This window comes from Amblyomma mixtum, chromosome 5 (genome assembly GCF_055824585.1).
Source record: "Amblyomma mixtum isolate Tamu chromosome 5, ASM5582458v1, whole genome shotgun sequence".
Taxonomy (NCBI): Eukaryota; Metazoa; Arthropoda; class Arachnida; order Ixodida; family Ixodidae; genus Amblyomma; species Amblyomma mixtum.
Window position 1 is genome coordinate 5,360,624 of NC_143016.1, and position 23,544 is coordinate 5,384,167.

A 23,544-nucleotide genomic window follows, 5' to 3' on the forward strand; every position below is an offset into this window, starting at 1 on the left:
AGTCGTTTCGCTGCGGCAGGGCGGCGTTAGTCGACCGCGCAGGTACCCGTTAAATTGGATCCACGTTCGACCCTCCGGTCGTCGCGCGGCCTTTGCCTTTTCGATTATACGCGGTGGGCGCTCAGCAGTTGCCCCTGAGCGCCTCGCCTATGCTGGCCTAGTAATGAGTGTGCGGAGCTGGCTTTAACGAGAACCTCAGCGCAGTGTAGGCCACGTTTAGGCAGAGAGCGTTGCCCGCTGGAGCTGGCAGTCTTTGTTACCACGGGACACAGATTGACCGCGAGCTCTGCCAGTGCGCTGAAGAACAGCGACCGCACTATAGATGTCCCAGCCGTGGTCCACGCTACAGTGTTGCGGAGTATCGACGCGCTCCTTCGGCACTGCACGTGGCCACGAGGTGAACGCTGCGCGGACAGGAAGCGGAAAGTGTACAGCTGTCTGCGGCGAGCGCTTCCTGGACCTCTTAACGGCGTTCTTCCGGAGCAGGCATTCGGACCGTAGTCCAGGGGCTGCACTATCTGAGGGGCTGCACTTCGCGTTGGAAACCGGGCACAGGGACAGGACTAAGGGAATAAGAAGTATCACAGACGGTGGCGGTAGGAGAACCTTGCTCTTGAGGTGCTCTTTTCGTATCCTCCGTCAGAAAGCGATCGTTGGCTTCTCAAGTCGTCTAACATATTTTATCTAATCCTCATAAAGTGCGGACTGAACGCGGAGGTAGCCGACCAATGTATACCGTATATCGTTCGCTGAACGGAGCGTGTTCTGCAGGGGGTCTGGGGAAGCAACGTTTCGTGCTCTGTGCCTGCTCCGCGTGACTATAGACAGAGCTACGGTATTCCTTCTCCATCCTTTTACAGCGACAGCTGTTGTGGGCACGTTTCCTGGTCCTGCAGTTTTGGTGTTGGCGTAACACACCACGCTGACTGGTCAGCGTGCAGTGACGTCACGCATGTCTTCCCTTTAGCGCGCCGCTCTGAATGGACCGGATACAGTGACGTAACGAGTGACAACGCAGCGATGTCACGCGCGCCTTACAGATAATTAATAAACTATATTACGTTAGGGTGCTAGAATTGGTAAGGGAATAAGTACACATATTGCACGTGGTGACCGCAAGTCCGGATCACGAAAGTGAAATAACCAGAAGAACAATGGCAGTTTACCAATATCCCCAAAGAGAGAAGTATAAAACAGTTGTATCTTGCCCATACTCACCTATAGGGCAAAAACGTGGAGGCTAACAAAAAGGGTTCAAGTTAAGGAGAGCGCAGCAAGCTATGGAACGAGGTGTAACGTTAAGAGACAGGAAGAGGGCAGAATGGGTTGGAGAACAAACGCGGGTCCATAACATCTAGTCGAAATCTAGAGGAAGAAATGGGCCTGGACAGGGCATGCATTACGAAGGCAAGGTGACCGCTGGTCCTTAAAGGGATACTGAGGCGGTTTTCGAATCGGCTAATTTTTTAGTGTTTTGAAGTAGTGTCATTGCTGATCACGTCTGTGAAATTATTTTTTCGATTTTGGCTAAAACAGTGGCGCAATCACCAATTAAAAACTCGATGTTCAAATCTCCCGCGCCCCGCTCAAGCGTAGGAGAGGAGAACAGCGGAGAGGGAAACCTCGTCCATGTCGGCCAACGTGACGTCACGTTGAGGAGCCGGGGATACTTCGGCGCACCCGAGCGAGCTTTCAGCGCGCGTTGTTTCTCGTGTTGCGTGCGTTGTGGCGTGCAAAGCGTGTGAGCCGACCTTGAGAATCAGATTCAACACGAGGTACTACTCTGCGTTCGTGTCCATGAACAAATACGGCCGAGACTGCGTCGTCTTCCACTGTTTTTAGCAAGATCAAAAGCTCGCAGCGCAAGCGCTCGCTGCTGTGACGAAGAATTCAAGCTGACCAAAGCAAGCCTACTCTGCTCGAAGCATTTTCGTAAGAGCGGCTACATGCAGAGCTTGTGACCTCTGGAGATTTCTGTCGAAAAGGCGCGGCTGAACCATGACACAGTTCCTTCGATTTTCTTGCGCATGAGAGGCGTGTCACCATTCCGAAGAAGCGCCTCTTTTAAAAGTAGAAACATGCTCACTTTGCCCATAAAGAAACCTTATAGAGGCTCAAGCATGTGTCGCTATCCTCAGCTTAGGTGCGGCCAGACCACCTGAGACGTGCTCAGCAAGGCTCGGTTAGTGATTTTATACTCGGTTCGACGTGTCAAAACAAGCAAGCAAGCAGAGCAAAGCACAATAAAGCAAAGCAAGCAAGCATCGAAGCTCTTCATATGCGGCATCTCGTTGAATCGTAGCTCAGCAATTAAAATGAAAGCGTTCGACATTGATTTCGGATGCAAATTTATGAGAGAAATGAATGCCAACCGAGTTTTTGCAAGAAAACACCGCAACCTTACTCGGTTTCTTCATAAAGTTGTGGCAGCGGGTGAGTTACAGCTAGCTTGGCTTTTAAACACACATATAGTTGGCAACTACTTCACTGAACCTAAACTGCAAATATAGGAAGGGCGAACGTTTCCGAGGCAGCGATTAATATTTTCTGGCATCTACTGAACGCGCCATGAGTGAAGCAGCAGCCTTGTGCGCGTATTTGGCTTGTTTTCCAGCGCACTATGATTGCGTCACTATCTTGTGGTCACATGCCTCGCAGTGCTTGGCCACTGCGCTTCGCTAATTTTGACACCAACTTTGTGCTCCTTGATCGTTTCCTTGAAATACTTTCTTGCCCCAACCTGCAACGCCGGGTACTGAGAACAGGATTTTTTGTACACAGTGCTTTGGGCCTTTTCTTTAGGATGACGCTCTTCCGGGCGAGCCAGGAGGCGTCCGGTGGCGGTAATTGACTTGAGTATTGTTCGCACCCCTTCCTTTCCGAGAATACGAGCCGAGGTTGTGCTGGCACCTTTTACACATGGTCTGCATCGCGTCTTTGACGCTGGCGTATGCTTGTGCTAGGCGTAGAATTTTTTGCTTGCGTCTTTTTTGGTTTCAGGCGATACGTGGAATGAGCAAACTGTAGTATCCTTTTCTTCGGAGGTCAGTAAAAAAAAAAATAGTCGCCGTATTCGCTTTTACAACGACACGGAAAGCTGCGATCTGCATTCAACGCAGCGCCGGATCCGCATCGGCAGCTTCTCCAGTCCTCAAAGTGACGTCACGACCTCTCTTGACCAATCACGGGCGGCGGCGCGCCGCGCGTCGTGCCCCGCGGCACAGGCCGCACATTTCGGCTAAAAAAGGCAATTCGCGCTTGTCTTTGCCTTATTTGGATGGGATATTCCAGTATGCAGCATGAAAAACTATAGGATGCCGCTGCCAGCCCGATTTTCAAAAAAAGTGCTTCAGTCTCCCTTTAAGAGTTACGGACTGGATTGCAAGAGAAGGCAAGCGTGGCGGGGGCGGTAGAAAGTTAGGTGTGCGGATGAGGTAAAGAAGTTTGCGGGGATACGGTGGGCGCAGCTGCCACTGGACAGGGTTAATTTGGAGAGATATGGGAGAGGCCTTTGTCCTACAGTGGGCGTAGTCAGGCTGGTGATGATGATTACGTTCACCACTGCAAACACCCATCGCTGAATCTCTCTTTACACATACGGCAGCCGTGGTGCGAGTGTTTTTCTGGCACTTCTGCCCCTGCCTGCCGGCCCCGTTTCACAAATGCAGGTGAGGCAGAGGAGGCGCACGCCAAGGTGTCATCGGCTACCGCCGGGGTATTTTGCGCGGCCCCTGTGCGAAACGAGAGCAGCACACTCCGTGCTATACCCGCGCTCCTTCCCCGAGTTGGCGTGCGTAGCCGCCATAAATACGCCGGACGGAAACTTGCAGCGGACTCTGCGAATATCGGCTACTTACGTCCCGGCCTAGTCTGTATACCGTTCCCTCGTCGCGCGTAGCTGTTCGCTTCTTCCTGCCCGGCTAGTTACGTGCTTGGTGGCCACGCCGTTCAATAGCTTCGACTTTTCGATTCTCATACAACCACTCAAGGAAGCGAGTTATTTTTTGCTTACTGTGATCTCCGCGCAAAACATGCGAGCAGGACTGCATCAAGGGAGTCATTCGGCAGGTTGTCCACCTTGCCAGTGCCCAAAAGGGCTCCCGTGAACCACAGGTTCTACCTCTTCGTACGTGCATTACAATGCGCCCGATATACATCCGCCACGGATAGTTAGTATGCTGCAAACCCATCGTAAATAATCGGAACATCAGTAATAGATATTACCGACGAAACTATTAGAGGTATACTGGTAGCACCGTATAGGGAGTTTGCATCGAAACATCTGCAAAAGTTTAGGTGAGCTTATTGGTGCGGCGATTATTTAGAGTATATCGGTCGCTTTGGAGAAAGAATGAGTAGCGTCACCTCCAGAAGCTTCATAATACATTTGTATAGCACCGAAGTACTTTCAGTAAGAGTGCTTACCTCTACACGGCTACGTAAAGCGTTTGGTAAATCACGCTTTCTTGGCGTGATTATCCTGCGCATTTTGAACCACGGGCTGGACATGAGTGGAGACGGCTCACAAGAGACTTGGAGTGCACTACTAAAATGCGCGCACCTCGTATCCGTTGCAGTGACAAATGGACGCGTCATGGCGCACGAAGCCGTTTCATGTAGGACAGTGAAATGTGCTGTTGTGAAAACATTACAAGCAAGAATAGCTGGCATGTGTAATTCAGTGCTGGCTTTCCGGCGTATGTCGTGACAACAAAGGCCTCGGGTCAACGCACTAGCCGAAGGCTTCAGATTTCTTTCAGTGATGTTTGCGCGACATCTGTAGCACTTTGGTCGAGAGAACGATACGTATTATTGTTTTACGAAAAAAAAAATTATTATTGTGGATACAAGTAATGATGAAGCTTTAATCGGCAAGGTCGGTTGGAAAAAAAGAAGCGGAAATTACGAAGGTTAGTTTCACCTCTGTTTGAGATTTCGATAACAGCATACAACATTGGCGTTAAGGATAAGTAAAAAAGAAAGACGCTCACTATATGGGGGTGCTTTTAAGCAAAGCGCCAAAGAGTGCGCCTGCACGTGGTCTGGGCGCATCGGTCTCTGAAATGCCATGCAATGCTGGCGCCTGTTAATTTGTCTCTCAAGAATCACCGCAGTAAAGTCTCTTAGGGCTGTACCTCGTCGCTGTCAGGCATGAAGACTGCTTTAAAATAATCGCCATAGCCAGTGTATCAGATACGTTGCCAGCGTTAGTCATCTCTTGAACGTAAGCAAGCGCTACACCCTCTGTGTGGGCGCCGGGTTCTGCGCCTTCACTGCGCTCCGAAGTCCAGCGCTGATGAGAACTCCTTCTCGCTCAAGCTGCGGCTGCCAGCGGAGCAGAAGCACGGTGCCCTTTAAAGACCCGCAGTTTCAACATGAAATGCTTTGCTGCGTTCGCCCGCTTCCGTCGTGCTTGCGTATTTTTGGGGACTGTTCGCTCTGTATACATTACTGCTTGGACGAAGCGTTTCTTAATGGGTGCTCCTGTGGCGCGATCAGAACGTCGTCATAGCCGCTCGCTTTATTTATTTTTTTTTTTACCGCACCCAACGTCTGTCGTGGCATAAACGCTTGCGCGTGCCGACGTCGAAGAGCTGAAGCGTGTGGGCGAGCGTTCTCTTCCTCGCTGGCGCGTGGTTGATGAGGTGGGCGCACGCTGCCTGGTTGAGCGGCCACGCGGTGCCGGAAACTGTCGCAGTTTGCCGAGTTACCGTTAAAAGCAAGAAACAACGAGAGCGCAACTTTCTCCCGTCCTGTGTGAGGCGCGCCGCCGTGCAGGGCGGCGAGGAGAAGGCAGCTCCGCTCGGGCTTCAAAAAGTGCTCCTGCGCGCGCGGTCGATCGCCAAGGCGCACGACGCTTGGAAGCGGGCGCCAGGCTTCGCAGATTGCAGGGTGCTTCATCAAGAGCGCCCTGAAATCGACGGACAGCGACCATAAGCGCCCGCGCGCAGTAATGCGCGCTAAGGACTACCGTATATCAAATTATGTCCTCATCGCCCCCTCTGCGTCCCCCCACCACTCCCTCGCCTTTCCTCGTCTGTTGCTCTTCCCCTTCATCATCCACGTGGGCGGTCAAACCAAACAGCTCCTCCGCGCTCGCCGTGCCTATCTTTTTCGCATTAAGCGGAGGCAATCATCATTTCGCCAGTCCGCCTGTTCACGCTAAGCGGTTTTAATCGACGTTTTAGTCGATTTTAATTAAGGCACCCCCGCGTCTTTTCCATCCTTGTCGCAGCGTTTTTTCATCCCATCCCTCATCTTTCTTTTTTCTTTACCGCCCACCCCGATATGGGCGACGAATGGGTGCCGACCTGCGTATTCGCCACTTGCTCGCTCAGGCACTGCAGCTTCCCGCGTTGACCTGTTGGGGCTCCCTGCGCGATGCGCATATATTGCGGTGTTGGGCAGTCGGCTCGGTTTTAAGGTGAAAGCCTTTCTTGGCTTACGAGTGGCGTGGACGGAAGTTGTCCGCAAAAGTGTCTGCACGAGCTGTCAATCATAAGTTGTACGGTAATTAAAATGAAATGTAAAAGTTGGCTACGCAACAGTTGATAAGCAACATATATGTAATGATAGTGATAGTAAATAGTAAAAAATAGCCATGGATAGTGATCGTGATAGCTACTGATAGTGATTGTTAGTGCTAGAGATAGATAGTGGTAGTTATGGTAGTGATAATGGCAATGATAGCTGTCGATAGTACTAGAGATAGATAATGATAGTGATGGTAGGGATAGTGCTAGATACAGTGACATCACTAGAGATAGTGATGTTAGCGATAGTGATAGTGGGTATTTGTGATGATGATGCTAGTGGCTGTGATATAATGATGATAGTGGCGATAGCGAAAAAAGGTGGGTTCGAGTCCCGCGACGGTCGCTCGGACGTCACGATAGCCATGAACGTCGACATAGTTTGCCCGTCTCGGAAACAGACTTCACAATAGCCATGGTCGTCGACATAGTTAAGCTTTCTCCCATAACATAAAAATAAACAGGGATTTCGAAAGATAGGGAAGGGAAATGCGTTCGCATTTCCGCTCTTGAGCAGACTTAAGTGCAATCCTGTAATTTTTTTCGTTCATGCGTTCGCCGACGGCTGGTGGTAAACTTCACAAGTTTTGTTGTTAAACCGTCACGTCCGGCCTGTCTTCGAATGCATCGAACCGGTTAGAAGGTGACCTCATAGAGAGGAGGGTGGGCTTATTTCTTTGCTTGCGCCGAAAGCGAGGAGACAAAAAACAAAAACTTGTTTGTAGTTGGAACGGCCACTAGTTTCGTCTTCTTCGTCCACTGGTGCATCTTTTACCAGCTGTCATGTTTCTCTCCCTCACTCTGTGCGTGCGTGTGTACGTGCGCGTGTGCGTGCGTGCGTGCGTGCGTGCGAGTGTGTGTGTGGGTGCATGCGTGCGTGCTTTCTGCTCTGTTTGGTTATATTTGTTGCTGTCGTAGCTAAAAGACAAAAGCCAGTGGACCAACCAAGGACATCAATGTTTCTTGTGCCTCGAACCACTCTGCGTCGTTTAGTTTCGGCCTACACTTTTTATTCCGTCTACACCTTGCAGTCCTGTTCTCACCCAAAGCAAGCAAAGCGACTCTAGGCAGAGTGAGTTCGTCTGAGATGAAAGTGTCCCTTTTCGGTCTGTCCCGCTTCTACACCTCTGCAGAGTACAGTCTCTCCCCGAAGGCGCTATCGGTCTTTCCTCTTCTGGGTGCAGCCTGGTGCCCACCCGTATTTCGCTCGCTTACAATTTTCTTCGCTCCGGCCTGACTCGTTATAAATCAAGCTCGCTCTTACAGCTGTCTCTACAGTCTTTCGAGGCCTCGGCCAAGCAGCTGTAAGGACCACATCCGACGAATGCTCCTCGCTGCTCGAAAAAACCAAAGATGTCCTTCCGGCTGATCATCAGAAATATATATTTCTTTTGTTATGCGTTACGCTTTGTTCAGGTTAGCCCTTGACAGTGTCCGAGCGGTTCTGCGCGCATCTGCACAGACAGATTCCAGCAGTCCCACGAATGGGCTGATGGTGACGGCGGGGCTATTGGTTTGCGAGACGTGTCTGCTCTTGCATTTCTCGCGCGACGCTTGCGACCAACATCTCACTGCGATGTCTGTTTTCTGTCATCCTCACTGTCGCGTTCTCACAATTTCGCTCTCTCTCTCTCTCTCTCTCTCATAGTTTTTTTGTTGTTTATTTTGCAATCAATTTGTTTGTTCATAGAAGGCAACGTAATGCGGAGGCAAGATAACCGCTGGTCCTGAAGGGTAACGGAGTGGATTGCAAGAGAAGGGAAACGTAGCAGGGGGCGGCAGGAAGTTAGGTTGGCGGATGAGTTGGAAAAGGACGTGATTAATTTGAGAGACATGGGGGAGGCTTTTCCTCTGCAGTGGGCGCAGTCAGGCTGGTGATGATGATGATGATGTACTTTATGCGTTTTGCGCTCATGTAGCGAAAGCGCTTAGCAATTTCGGATGCACTGGTGTGGGCTGATGTGGTGGCGCTGTGTTAGGATTGGAATATTTTTGACTGTCACTAACCAAAATCCCGTCTGCCTGCGCGCGCGCCCATGGCCTGCGGCCTGCCATTAATTTAATGATTATTTATTTAGTCACTCATTTATCAGCATCTATTAGTGTTTGCCCGTCCCTTTTTTTCTTGGTTGCTTTTCTTTGCGTTATGAGAACAAAAATATCTTCAAGAAAACGCGATTCTGACGGTCCTTGTAACTTGGTTGAAGCGATGACATCCGTCGCTACAACATCAAGTTGCCAACGCGGAAGTCTCGATCTCGAACCTAGCTTTGTTTCGGTGACCGGAGGTGTAAATCTCATTGTTGACCTGATGGCGCCGCTAGCGCTGCCGTTTTTTTTTTGTTTTTTTTTTGTCTGTCGGGAGTAGCTTTGTGTGTCAACGGCGGCCAGTATGGCTTTGTTCCGCATTTACAAGAGATACGACATAATAGCGAAGCGCGCGTTTCGCCTGTGAAGAAAGAGCCGGCGTTTAAAGAACGCTGCAGCAAAGAAAACGCCGCCGTGCTCTGGAGCGGGCTTGATGTACGCGCTGTGTGGAGCCAGAATTATACAGGGGGATTTCTTTTTAAATATCGAAGGTGATCCCCGTTTTTAAATGTTGTTAGTCGGCAGTGTTCGAAATATCGAACGTCAAAAATGCTCATTTGAAAGTTTGTTGAGTTGGCTTTCCCGTATTACCTAATTTTAAAATGGTGTCGCTGCGCATGGTTTTGTCCTCGAAGTCAAGTTGGCTTTTTCTGCGTCATCAAATACAAAAACTGCGCGCCTGTATCTTAGGCATAAGAAGTGCGAGAGACACCATTTTATAAATGTGAAATGCGGGAAAGGAAACTCAACGAGCTTTCAAATGCGTATTTTTGACACACGATATTTCGAAACACATTGCCAATTACGAAAATTTAAAAAGAAAGCTAACCTTCCATGTTGACGGCCATTAATTTCACAATATATATAGCCTTGCCCCTAATATCAAAAATAAAAAGTTCGTTCGTTAACTTCAGTTATTTACTCGTTTAATTATTAATCTACATGAGGTACATAACGTACGCTTTGCTGTAAAATCCAGCTCAACAGACCGCAACAACTTATTTCTCCTGTTTTTAAAATACAAATCAGTAAATGCTAAAAATAAATCACTCTGTATACGTCCTTACGATCGCCTGAGTTAAGTACGGTCAGCTCTCTTAAATGAGCCGTGATTCTGGTCTCCCTTGGCAGCTCGTGGATTTCTTGCTATGCGACCGCTTCAATGCTCCGCAGCATAGTGCTTAAACAGCTTCCCGGATGAGTTAGTGCGGCTAGCTTACTCTTGAGCCGCGCGTAGAGAAGTAGTTAGCCAGTACAACGCACGTGGGCTGTTAGATGCTACTACTGCTATATTATTTGGCGCAGATTCAATTTCGTTGTAATGATTTTACGAGGGGAGAGCGAGAGCAAAATATTATACCACCGTCACAAAGCACCGAAAGCGCAAACGTCATCGAAAGAAACACGCAACATTAACAGCGGAGAAGATTCTGCGGAACTTCTGCGGTTAGTAAGTAAATTGCAGTAATTTATCTGTGCTGGGAAAATTGCTTGTATAAACAGTGTTGTAAGGGGGGAAGTGCTGTTGTTATTGTCGGTTACTGCAACCTGATAAAGTAAATATATATATATATATATATATATATATATATATATATATATATATATTTCTGAGTGGTAGCCCGTACAAAAAAAAAAATCCAGCTTTCCGGGAAGTGCGCATACTGAATTGCTTTTCTCGTCAGTTTGAGTTTCAAGCGCTCGAAACGCGGCGCAGAGGCGCACGTCTGTTTTGCTTAACGAAGAGCAATATGGGCGCCACCGTTAGTCCGTTACGGCGTCCTTTTCGAGACTCAAAGTGCAAACCGGCGCATCCTTTAGGATGAATGCGCAGGCCCTTCACTGCGGCGGCCTCGGCGTACATCTGGCCGGCACTCCGAGGAAAGAGAATGGGAAGGAGGTGGCACTTCGCCGGAGAGGACGATCGGCGAGCAGTGATGGCATCCGGCGTCCTCTCATGCGGCCATTCCGAGAACGGCACCCCAGTGCATTTGAGCGGGGCTCGGCGCGTGTGATAGGGGCGAGAGCTTACGGAGGCGTCCGCCGCACGAGCAGACCATATGTCTTGCACCCCCTTAACTTTGGCCCGCGCCGAGGATGCGCTCTTTCGGGCTCGCTCCGTTTTCGCGCCCGCGCCTCTCGGGGTAAAAAGATGATAACAAAGGCGCTTCCTCTGGCGTGTCTGGCTCCGTTGTTCGGACACACGCGTATAGCGGGGAAGTCTGGAACAGCTGCAACTAAAGGGAATTGGAGCGATACCGTTATAATCACGGTTATAGTCACGTTATAATTATGTGAACTGGAGCTCCTCCGCAACGCCGACGTTTCTTCGCTCTAGAAAAATGTCAAAAAGAGGGACCCGAGTAGCCTTCCCTTCAACTAAGGCATTGTGGCTTTAATAAACGTTTTCATCTTCAAAAAGAGGGTGTTCAGTTCGGGCCTACTTTCTTCTCCGTCTATTCGTTGGCAGCGTGTTGCCTGTGAAACGTACGATATGTGTAACAGGGATCCTTTCTACGGTTCTCATGTTCCGTGGTAGCAGTTGAATTGTTCAGCTCTTTACGATAGAGAGAGGCAGTCCTGCTGGCAAAGAGCTTTTCTCGTCAATCGGCCTCGGAGGCTCTGAAAGCAAGTCTCACGAACTCGTGTCGTCGCTGACTGCGGGATGCGCTCCACAGGTGTGCGAGGACTCTTGAGGAAGCCCGTAGTCTAGCGCGTAACCGCCCGTTATCACAAGGCCGTCATCGCTACCTTAAAATAAATGTAATCGTCAAAACAGAGTATGTCTGTGAATAATTATTTGCTGTCAAACCATAGCTCAAACATTTGCGTCGCACACTCCTAACCGTCTTGTGATTTTTTTTTTTTTTGTATCCGACAAACCGTCGGAACGTTGCTGTCCACTCGAAATGACTTTAAGCTGCTCGTGTATGAAAAAGTGTCCTACAAAAGGTGACTTCCCTCACATGTGTCTCTGGCGGAGCCTCAAAAGGCGCGCAGAGCGTTACCTAATCGCGGCCGCAAGCAATACAGTCTCACCTTTTGTATTATTTCATTTCCTTTATTTTTTTTTAACGATGTGAATTTCGGCCTCAAGTTGGCGTTAAGTTGCGCAGTGTCCAGTACGGCCAAAAGGGAATGCCTGGGGTGCCATTCGCGTCCTTTCCAGAAACATCAGCTGTGAGGCAGGAGCTGGCGTCACGAAGATTAGCGATGTTTTTCTTTTTATTTCATTCCGTCCGGGCCACTGAGGGCGCGCGCTGCTTTAGGCTGCAAGGCTGAGTGTGCGTCGATCTCGGCCATGCTAGTTATTTTCGGCTGAGTTTCGAGTTTGTTGCTCTGGGAAGCAGTGCTCTAGTTCGAACTCATCGAGCGGCTTCGTCGTCTCGCAGCGGGATCAAAAAGTCAAAGTCGGCGGCGACGCAGAAACTGTGAAAGGAAGTTAGGAGTTGTTGTAACTAAGCAACAGTCCTTTAAACCTCTGCTGTGCTTCTGCAGTGCGGGTCAATGACTGGACTTCCAAGTCGTTACGGTCTTCTCGTTAATACGAGCGGTACTTGTATGCGTTCCTTCTGGCGTTGTTTTGTGCCGTTTCCGCCAGTAAGCTTAAAGTAGGTCATGAGGTCGTGCTCGGTACCCTTCATACGCAAACGCAAACTATAGTTTGCGTCTGACCTCTTGGGGCGAAGTGCGCATTCGGGCCATCGATTGTCCGAAGAACGTGCTCGAGTGTTTGTTCCTTTCTTGGGAGCTCTGGCACTTGCTGGTGTTCTCTTCGTCTTTTTTCCCCCGCTCGGTCACGGCATGAGTCCGGCCTATTTGACGACAAGCAGCGACCCGGAATAGCGCAGGTAATCGGGCGTGTTCCAAGTGTGTTTACAGTGACTTGGAACTATCGCAGGTATTCACCAGCCATCATCGTAACGAGGGAGGGGCATCTGTGAGAATAGAGAGGGCAGCCTGGACAGTCGCTGTAGCGATCGTGCTGTCTGCTCACTTAACGCTGTGTTTGTTGTCGTCCTTATTCTGAAGTTATGTACATCATATGTGCAGCAGGAACGGTGATGTCGACTGCTGGCTTGCGCCTGGTCGCCTTTGACAGGTCATTGGGGGTTAGGAGAACATAGATCTTGTTATTGCAGATGATTGCACTAGTTGATGGAGCACGGCGCCTGGAAAGAGTGCAGCACACGGGTATAAAAACGAAGAGGAGACACACAGTGGTGCTGCAGTCTTATACCTCGAGGATGAACGATTGAGGCCAGATGGTTATTGTTGTGTCCCCTTATCGCTTTTGTGTGTGTGCGCCCCCTCCTAACGACCACTCGCATCCCCTCCTAACGACCGCTTGCCCTTCGTCGCACGCTGTCGCCAGAGGCCCCCCCACGGTGCGCCCCCGCACCCTCCTCCTGTTCTGGGAAGCCACTCCCTCCCGTGGACGCTTCTCCACTCCCTCCTTTCTTCGGGCGGCCAGTTCGGCTCCTGCCTCGGTCGACGCTGGTCGCACCCTCATCGGCTTTAAATAAACGAAGTCTAAAAGTACCGTGTGCGTCTTTCGCTGCATTCAACACAGCGACCGGACACGACAGTGGCGACGAGAAAGTGGATTCGACCCGCGCTACGCAACGCTATTGACAAGCCATGGCTACGCGAGGGTTTCCCAATCAGATACCAGAATTCAACGGCTCATCGTGGTCATCGTGGGTTGGACGCCTTCAGTTCTACTTTGAAGCTAACAACATCACAGACCCAGCCTTGAAGAGGGCCAACCTGCTGACGCTGTGCGGGGAGCAGACCTACGATACTGTCTGCGCCCTTATTCAGCCAAGCACACCAGCGGCAGTCTCTTACGACGACATCGTAAAAGCGCTGCAAAAGCACTACGACCCAAGACCATCCGAGGTCTACAGCCGGGCTCGCTTCCAACGACGAGATCAACTGGGAGGAGAAACTGTGAGCGCCTACGTAGCCGCGCTCAAGAAGCTCGCTGCCGACTGCAATTTTGGAACGCTGTCGACAACAGCTACCGGGCAGGAGGGAGACGCAGCTTCTTCTGCTAACACCACCATGCTTCCCTTGGACGTGATGTTACGCGACAGATTTGTGTGCGGACTGAGTGACGAGTCACTGCAGCAGCGCCTGTTCGCTGAGAAGGACCTCACATTCAGCAAAGCTTACGACATCGCCGTTCGAGCGGAGAGCGCCGGTCACCAGCAGAGAGGGATTCGCCGGAACACCGAGCCGGTACACCAGACAAGCAACCAGGTGCGCAAGCCTTCTGTTGTTGTAAAATCGGTCAAAAAGGCACAACGCTGCTGGCGGTGTGACGACCAACACAACCCCCAGGGATGTCGATTCCAGTCAGCCACGTGTAATTTTTGCCACAAGCGAGGGCATATCGAAATAGCATGCATTACGAAACGGAGACTTGCCAAGATAAAGTCACCTTCCCAGCCTAATCACAGCGTCAACGCCTCAGAGAATACGCCGCTATCTGATCTCCATGGAACAACATCAGCAACACCATCTGTGTTGTACGACCTGAACACCATGAATCTCGGCACGCGACCGAAGATTTTTACAGAAGTAAGCGTACATCACCAGCTGATTAAGTTCGAGGTGGACTCCGGCGCAGCCTGTACTCTGATCAGTGAGGACACGTTCCGAACTTCATGGCCATCTGACGCACCCGCCCTGCAACAAGACGACACGCACCTGCGAACGTGGTCAGGACAGAATCTGCCACTATTGGGCTCTGCCAACGTGCAGGTTAACTACAACGGCCAGACCCATACGCTACCTCTGCTTGTTGTGAAGGGCACAGGATCAAGCCTTCTAGGGAGAAACTGGTTTTCTCCACTAGGCGTGATGATATGCGGCATACACCAGACGCCGAGCCAGAACATGGTTGGTAAACATCAAAACGCCGATGCGCTAAGCCGTCTGCCACTAGACGCAACTGTTGACGAACCATTTCCACCAGGAGACGTTCTGATGTTCGAAGCACTGCCAGAACCTCCGCTTACAGCAGGCACAGTTGCAGCATCTACGCAGAAGTGCGCAGCTCTCCGGTTAGTTTACACAGCTGTTCAACAAGGCAACGTGCATAAACTCAAAGGGGACAACTTCGACGCTTACCGCAGGCGAGCTACAGAGTTGAGCACCCATCGCGGCTGCATCATATTTGGGTCCCGAGTTGTGATGCCGAGAGAACTACGCGCTCAAGCTATGTCTCTCATCCACGCCGGACATCGGGGCATCGTTGCAATGAAAAAGTGTGCCAGAAGCTACATGTGGTGGCCTGGCATTGACAACGACATCGAAACAGTGGTGCGAGAATGCAAGCCTTGCCAGAGCAGCCGGAGCGCCCCGCCGAAAGCTCCTGTCCCAGAATGGGAAAAGCCAGACACACCATGGCACACACTGCACATTGATTTTGCAGGACCAATTGAGGGCTGCACTTTCCTTGTGGTCGTAGATGCCTACACAAAGTGACTTGAGATAAGGCAAATGGGACAGACGACTTCGGCAGCAGTCATTGACAACCTCCGATCACTATTTGCAACGTTCGGCCTGCCGCGCAAGGTAGTGTCGGACAACGGAACACCGTTTGTGTCTGCGGAGATCCTCAAGTTTTATCGCGACAACGGGATCTCATCAGTTACATCGGCCCCCTACCACCCAGCGACAAACGGACAAGCCGAGCGCTACGTAGCCGAGCTAAAACGCGCCCTTGAAAGAGATCAGACAGGCTCGCTGCAGCGCCGCCTTGCGCGCTTTCTCTTCAAGCAGCACACGACGGTTCAGAGCACAACAGGCGAGACCCCCTCGAAAATGATGTTCGAGCGTGAAATGCGAACCCAGCTCACAGCCATCCTCCCCGAGCCAAAGGCAGAGACGTTCCGGGAAGAAAAAGCAATTCCGCGCTGCGGCACGCTTAATGAGGGGCAGCGCGTCCTCGCCCGACAGTTTCTGAAAAAGCCACGCTGGGAGGAAGCTACAATTGTCAGACGCATAGGCCTGCGCTCTTGGCTCGTCAACATACATGGCACAGTAGCACGCCGACATCTCAACCAGCTGCGTAGATTTACGACGCCGTCTGAGAGCTGTCCGCCAGCGGAGAGAACACGTGCACCATCTTCCCACATAGCCTGGCACATCTTCCCGGAAGAAGAGACTTCGCCCAGGACAGACCTAGGAGACACAGCGAACAACAGCCAGCCTACAAGTGTTTCTCCCCCGAGCGCACAAAGCCAGCGCGCCTCCACGCGTGAGCGCCGACCCCCTGCACGATACCAGGCAACTTTCTAAGGGGGAAGGAAGTGTTGTGTCCCCTTATCGCTTTTGTGTGTGTGCGCCCCCTCCTAACGACCACTCGCATCCCCTCCTAACGACCGCTTGCCCTTCGTCGCACGCTGTCGCCAGAGGCCCCCCCACGGTGCGCCCCCGCACCCTCCTCCTGTTCTGGGAAGCCACTCCCTCCCGTGGACGCTTCTCCACTCCCTCCTTTCTTCGGGCGGCCAGTTCGGCTCCTGCCTCGGTCGACGCTGGTCGCACCCTCATCGGCTTTAAATAAACGAAGTCTAAAAGTACCGTGTGCGTCTTTCGCTGCATTCAACACAGCGACCGGACACGACAGTTATATAGTTTCTTACCATTAACTAGAGGGAAAGCTGGCGACCCTGCACTTCATCCACCTACGACGCCCGAGGCATGCCGGGAAGATAGAGGCTTCGGTGTGACATCTGGTGGCTTGTAGACTATGCTACGGATTGGATTTAGTTGTTCAGTTATCCAGCTACGTGCGCAGTTCGTTTGAGATCCGAAATATCCGAAGGCGCTTGACTAGAAGTGAGCTTAGCACTGCTTCTGGTGGCTGCTAGGCGTGAAGTCCGTTTACCCCATACCTTGGACCCATGTACGCAGCAAGCTGGGTTTGCTTAATGGGAACATGTGCTATCTGCGCATTGAAAGGTAAAAGAAGGGAACGGAGTTTTTTGTGAATTTAAAACTTTGCACTCTGCTACTGGGACTACTGTGCTCATTTCTCGCGGGTGTCTCAGAGAGACATCTTTAAAAAGCGCAAAATAGTTCGACAAGCCCGGCTTATGTTAGCCTTACTCGTCGAGGATTGCATTTGCTTCATTTCGAGGTCTGGCGGTGGCTGCGCACTGCAGGCAGGAACGACTTCTACTTCACGAATTAATTCACGCATGTACCTGCATGTTGTACTTGTCAGCATGAACGCTGTCGTCACTTACGCATAGTACAGGTTTCCGCTTCCTAGTTCATGTTTTTTCTTCTCAGAAGCTTAGCCCAGCGCCAAGAAACGATTAGAGCCGGCACTTAGCACGTGCAAAATATTGCCTCATAGAAAAGCGAGGGCTCGGGCAAGGTACTGTCCAGGATGGGGCGTGAGCCCGCAGCAGCGGACGGCACCAGTGAAACGTTTCTATTTTTTACGATGAGAAAACGGAAGGTGGTGAGCCTTTCGCTTACAAGCCATTCTGGCGCGTGTCCCGCAAGAGCGTCGTTGCTCGTGGTGCAGCCCGTATAGAGAGAGAAAGGAATTTTTAATGAGGTAAAGGTGGAGAGCAGCCCGTATACACATCTCATCTTCATATCAGTTGTCAAACTGATCATGCGACTTTTGTCTTTACTTTGCCTTTTATTGTCCTCAACGCAAAGCCAGACTTCAATGATCAGACTGACCTCCTTGCTTGTACAGTAAGTTTAGCTGCCTTCTGTTCTCAATCTAATTGCCTTGACGTATTAATTGACTGACCACCGGTTAAAACGAAGTAAGCCTTGCAGTCCGTCCGGCGTCTGTGTCGCCCATGGACCCCCTGCAGTTCGTTAAGCCTTGCTAAGCTTGCGGTTTTCATTTAGGCTTACGTTGATTTGTGGTGCTCTTAACAAAAAAAAAAAACATTAGCACGCAGAGCCTTGCGTTTAGTAAAACTATCGAGAAACCCGGCTCAGCATTTGAGCACCCCACTTTGGCCGTCTTTTGCGTGTTCGTGAAACTCATGATCATCGTGCCATCGCATATATCTCCTGTGCATTGCCGAGCCTGTTCCGCATGTTCATGCTGTTGTGTGTCTGGTTCCCTTGCAGCGTGGTCGCTAGTGACGCTGGTGCAGGATGCCAAGCTGGCGCCCACGGCCAAGACGGAGACGTGCTTCGTGGAGACGGCCATCCAGGAGACCAACCTGTGCAGCAACGTCTTCAGGAAGCACGTCGCCGAGAAGGCGTTCAACGCCTCCGACCCCAAGGACCTCAAGGAGGCCTGCTGGTGAGTGCGCGTCACTCGAGGAACTGTGCATTCTTCGGGCCTCTTCTCTCGAACTGCCCGTGTGGTCCAGCCGCCATTCACAGCGGCAGCTGTGAAAGCCACGTGTCTCGTTTAAGGGGCGTGGGGGTCGTTCGCGTAACACACTATAGGTGCAACCCGTCGCGTTGATTGGTCATGGTGGAGTGACGTCACGCGTGACATCATCACAGCATGCTACGATAATTGACCAGAATGTCAAGCATTGATTAATCCGAACGCAATGACGTCACTCGCGGCGTCACGAGGAGCTTAATCGTGGCGCCAATGCTTGTGTAGCGGCATAAACGCAGCGGACATCGCACACTGCATCCATGCCCATAGTTACTAAACGCTCTGACTGACATCGGCCGGCGCTTGTTCCTCGCGTGTTTAGTTGAAAGAGTAGTGCGCTGAAACACGAGGGACTAAAGGCTGGTCACATGTAAATGAGTGAGCGATTGAGCGACGGGTCGCAGCGAAAACTTCTAACTTGTTGGAACCTCGCCGCGCAAAAACAGGTTTTTGCTTCGCGACGGCAGGATTTGCTAGAGTTTTCGCTTGCATGTAAAACAGGTTTAAAGTGTGAACCTCGGTTAGCATGTTTATTTTTGTAGTTTGTTGACAACACCGCGCATGAAAGCTTTTAAGATCCGATTGCTCTTTATTCTCGTACCTGTCTACTTGTTCAAGCCATGCGCAGGCTTATTGAACGCTAGTTAACTGGCAAGGCAGTTATACTCGCATATCGGTATCCTTTAAAGGGCAACTGCACCACTTTTTGAGAATTTCACTGTATTCAAGGGTTCAAATTTACACAGGCTGCATGCAAAGCAAGCGAGGTCTTTTTTCGGTTGTTTTTAAAATGGTGACATAATCGCTGATTAAAGCTCGTGCTTCTCCTCACAGCTTCAGAAAAGTGCGGAGAAGCTCGGGGATGACGTCAAGGACGGGGAGATTCTAAATTTTCTCTCTTCCCCCTACCTGCCACGCGTCGTCGGATGCCGCCAATCAATGCTCCAAAGACTTTGCCTCCGGTGGCGATGCTTTTTTTTTTTTTCCTTCAAGGCTAGTGATTCTGCGTTGAAAATGTACTGCCGCCGTAGATGACGTCGTCATGCGTCCCCCACTCGGTGCTGTGCGCGTCGAAGCCATAAAACCATAGTTGTTTCAGTCGGCGATTACATCATCATTTCAACTGCTAGTCCGAAAAGACTTCGCGTGTTTTACCTCCAAGTTTGACATATTCGACCCTTTATGCTCGTCGAATTCTAAAACGTCTGCAGTTACTCTTTAAACTCTCGCACATTGGGTACACGACTTGACGTGACTGTGTAATTGCATCTAAATTCAGTTAATGTTATTTTTGAACAATCCAATCCACTGGATGTGTAAAATGAGTCCAGTGTTTTCGGAACCACATAGCTCGTTGCTGAGAACAAGCAAAACCTAAAGAAGACCTCTGTGACATCGAGTGTGTTATTGAGTGTGTTCGAAAAAATATGAACAACTGGGGCAGATCGAGTTACATTCGAAAAGCCCTGCCAAAGGCCTCGCTGCAAAGTATTGAGCTTGCCCCTTTGGCATTGAGAAACTCTACTGTCTGATTTTCCGCGATATTCTCGACCACCATAATAAGCGAGCGAGGATAGTTGGTTGAGCCGGCGATAGCGATGCATAGCCGATGGCGAATGCTAATTTGAAAGGCATCATCATTTTAGCATTCAGCGAAAAAATTGTTACGGATTTAACGAGAGCAGGAAAGAGCTTATACTTTTTAAATTGATTGCAGTTTCTGGGGTGTTCATCATTACAGCTAGCATGGAAATAACGGGAGGCAGAGATTCAATATCAGGACAGACTTGTGGCTACCAGAATGCTCGTGTTCACCTGAGCTGGAGGAAGAAAAATCTTGAAGCTTAACTACCAGCTCTCAAGGCTTCAATTCCTCTGCACCGCAAATAGGTTATACTCTATGGTGGATCCTACGGTTCCGGTAGCGAGCCAGGCAATGCCGGTTAATGTCCGATCTGCATTTCTTTCCTTCAGTCTCTTTCTCTGGGTCTGGAGCGCAGTTCGCCTTTTGGAATGAACCTAAACGATCAAGAATGCACTGTCGGTTATGGAAACCGCCGGGGAGTCGTTATCCAGGGAGAAAAGAGTGGATATCCCTACGCTCCGTGCTGTGCCCCTCGCTCTCCGTCCGAGCCCTGACGTGAGGTAGGACTCCACACCTCTTTGGGGGTCGTCCTTCCCGTCCCCATCAAGTTTCCCTTTCTCACTTTCTTTCCGCTTAGTCTCGGAAACTATGGGCACGCCCTTTGGCAACGATCTTTCTCGGCTCGAGACTGAGTCATGCGACACCGTTTATCGAACTGCAGCAGCACACTGCGAGCTAAATGGGACGTGGCGGCCGTGTAGAGCCGATGTCCGGCAGCTCGTCCGTGGGTCGGCGCATTCAGCTCAACCGGCGGACAGCCGTCTGTTCCTCTGGCCTCGCGCTGCAGCGGGTCAAGGGCTCCGGCGCGCACCCCGTGTCGGACGCTCATCTGTTTCCGCGCCGAATTCGTCGCGAGTGGCCGCAGCGGCGCGGGCATCGCAGTGGCCCCGATTAAAGGCGGAGGCGTGCGAGAGAGGGTGGCGGACATCGTTCTGCGAGCGGAGGACGAAGAAAAGCGCCTGCGTAAGATAGCGGCGGAAGGAACAAGGAATCCTTGCATATCACCCCGAGCGATCAATAAGGGCTTGTACGCCGGGCGTGTATTAGGAGGGAGGAGTTGGCGAGTTGCCAGCGGGGCTGGGAAATAATGGATTAGAGGAAGAGGGCCGCCCCCCCCCCTCCACTCCCTCTCGGCCCCGTCCGTGTCTGTCTATAGCGTCTGCGGATCCCAGCCGTAATAGCTCTCAGACGTCCGAAGCAGGCGAGTTTACGATGGCGCAGTTCTGGGTCTTTCCTCCCGGCTCTGGCTTAAGAAAATGGCGGCCGGATCTTTACTTTCTTTTTCCCACCCGCTCTTTACGCGCCACTTTTTTTTTTTTTGCACACAGTTGCTTTGGGCGCTCGTCGTCGTCGGCTGGAGCCCCTTTCCCTTCTTCGCGTATGTGCGCTCCGCGGCGGACGTAGGCATGTCGTCGTCCGGACGTGCGTGGCCCAGTCATGAAGAGAGCGGCGGCGCTGGCCATCGATTGACCAGCGGCCCGGCCGTAAAACGAGGAACCGCAAACGACGCGGATTCATCTCCGGGGCGCGCATCAACGCCGCGATGCGTTTCCCTCCGCGCAGCGCCTCTGCCAAGGAAGAGGCGCCCGTCGACAGCCGCTTCGGGAGACGCCGCGTGTGGCCGTTCCTTTGCGCTGCAGGCTGTTTTCTAGCAACTGCGCGGCATGCTCCTGCCGTATCTCTCTCTCTCTGTCGCTGTCTCGCCCATGTTGCGTCGTCCCTATGGTCCATGAGGGGGCAATAGTCATCGCGACGCATGTTTTGGACGCTTCAGGTGCTGTGTCCGAAACTTCTCACGAGAGCACTGACGTAGATGAACGAGCTCATCGCTTATGACCGAGCAATACAAGCACATATCGATCTCGTAATCGCTGTCCTAGATCGCCAACTGAATTGAGTCAGGGCTGCGCTGAAAGTGGCGGCCTAACACCGAGCGTCTAGCACTGTCTAGCACGGAGTCACCGCGGCGAAGTCGCATTTCGTCTTTCGCGCGTGCGTTGTTCGTCGCGCCGTGCCACCGCGCTCCGGGCATTCTTTTCTCGCCTGTACCCCGGCCTTACGCGGCGCCGTGGTCGATTTTTATTTGATTTATTTCTCGCCTTTCTTTTTTTTTTTCGTCAGCCGCTCGCAGCCGTCACGGGCTCAATATTGGCCGCATTTTCGGCGTTTAACTCCCTCTCTCCCTTCTCTCCGTGGATGCGTCAAAATGCGCTTCGGGGCCCTCAACACGCCTCCCCCTCCTCTTCTCCCCCTCCTCCCTGCCGGTGGCACCCCTCTCCTGCCGCTCTCGTTCCTCCGCAGATGCCGAGGCAAGCGGGCGGGCCGCCGGGCATCGAATAATATAGCGCGAATGGAAATCATTGTCGGGTGACGGCAGCGAAACGTCCCAGACACCGAAACTGCTTTGGGGCAAGAGATAAAAACGGGCGCCTGCGACGACGAGTCGCGCAAAACACATACGCCGCGTAGAAAGTCTACCGGGGACGACGAAGAAAACAGCCCAGAGCGACGCGAAAAGCGTAGGACGTATATAGTGAGGAACCCCCCCCCCCCCCCCCCTCTCCCTTCCTCAAGAAAAAAAAAAAAAGGGTAGTAGAAACGACGAAACAAAGCAAAGTCTAGTCGTCTCTGTTCTCTTTTCTTCCGTTGTCGTTCCGGTCGCCGTTCGACGACAGTTTTACGCTTGGATTCCCACCAAGCTTTCCGCTCGAGTTGGCCGCTGAGAGGCGCGGTGAAGTTTCTCCTTCCTTTCTCTTCTTCGACTCTGCCGATTTGCTCGCGCTTCTCTCCCGTTCTCCGCGCTCCGAGCGCGAGGGGGAACAGCGCAAAAAAAGCATTGGCCAGGCATGCAAGAACAGCCTGCGTGTTATTTGCTGCGAACGCCTGATGTGCGCGGGCGGGCATCTATCTGTTCGGTTTGTTTCCTCGCGGAATATTGGATATTTGCACCTTTTACCACCGCGAGTCGCATACCCTGTAGTGACTTGTTTTCTTTTGTTGTTTTTTTTAGCTTTTTGTGCTGTAGGAGGCTGCGCAGCTATCGTAAATAAAAACTGGCTGGCAGCGCAGGCCTGGAGCTTTATAGAGCCGGGTTCGGAACCCATCACTTACGCTATTAAACGCAGTTAAAAGCGAACGCCCGCGAAGGGGCCTGTCGCGACCATATGCAGGTTATGTGAACGGCCTTTTATTGGTTGTGGTGGCGAAAACGGGAAATAGGTATTGTGCTGGGGATTTTGAAATTAAAACTTGATGGGTGGTCGCGCGATTTTTTTTTCTTCCTTTTATACGGTCGATTTCAGCTTCGAGGGAAATTTTCTCGCAATGGTTGTTTTTCTTTAAAGCTTCATCACTGTTTTAGGCGAAGTGTTTCAGCCATAGTGGCGACGCCTGAGCAGTTGAGCTAGCCGCAGGGGAATTGGCGGTCTTTGATTGTCGTAACAACCGCACTGAGAAACTTTATTGATGACATAGGGGCAGAAAACAGGAGCGAATCACCGTGAAAGGGTATCATAAGCAGAACTGTTTTGAACAAGCTCGTTTCCACCACCAGCGTTTTTATTCTTTCCCTTCCTTGGGCCTTGGATTGCCAGGTTTTAACGCGATAGCTTTCCCGTTCTGCAAAAAATCCGGCGTCGGCGTCTGCACTGTGAGCGAAAAATCCCCGGAGAAGCGACCTGTGCGCGCCACCTAGGTCACGTGACCTTATGACGTCATCACAAGCTGCCCATCGGATTTTTAGCAAAGCGACCACCGTGGCAGGCGGCTGTTAAATTAATGATTGGTCGCGAGAGGTTGCCTATAGGAAGCGCAACTTGTGCCTCACATGGCCCACCAGTGGCGGCACCTGCCGTCGCAGGGCAGTGGCGCATCGTTTGCACCACTGCGCCAGG

The 23,544-nt window shown here is 51.4% G+C and overlaps 1 protein-coding gene across 1 annotated transcript in view; it reads left to right on the forward strand.

Annotated features, from left to right (window-relative positions):
• The window catches only part of LOC149341213 (uncharacterized), a 279,591-nt gene that overhangs the window by 180,615 nt on the left and 75,432 nt on the right, over nt 1-23,544 (forward strand). The window contains exon 2 of the mRNA XM_089543164.1: nt 17,739-17,916. Coding sequence (XP_089399290.1) covers nt 17,739-17,916 — 178 coding nt within the window. The remainder of the gene's footprint in view (nt 1-17,738; nt 17,917-23,544) is intronic.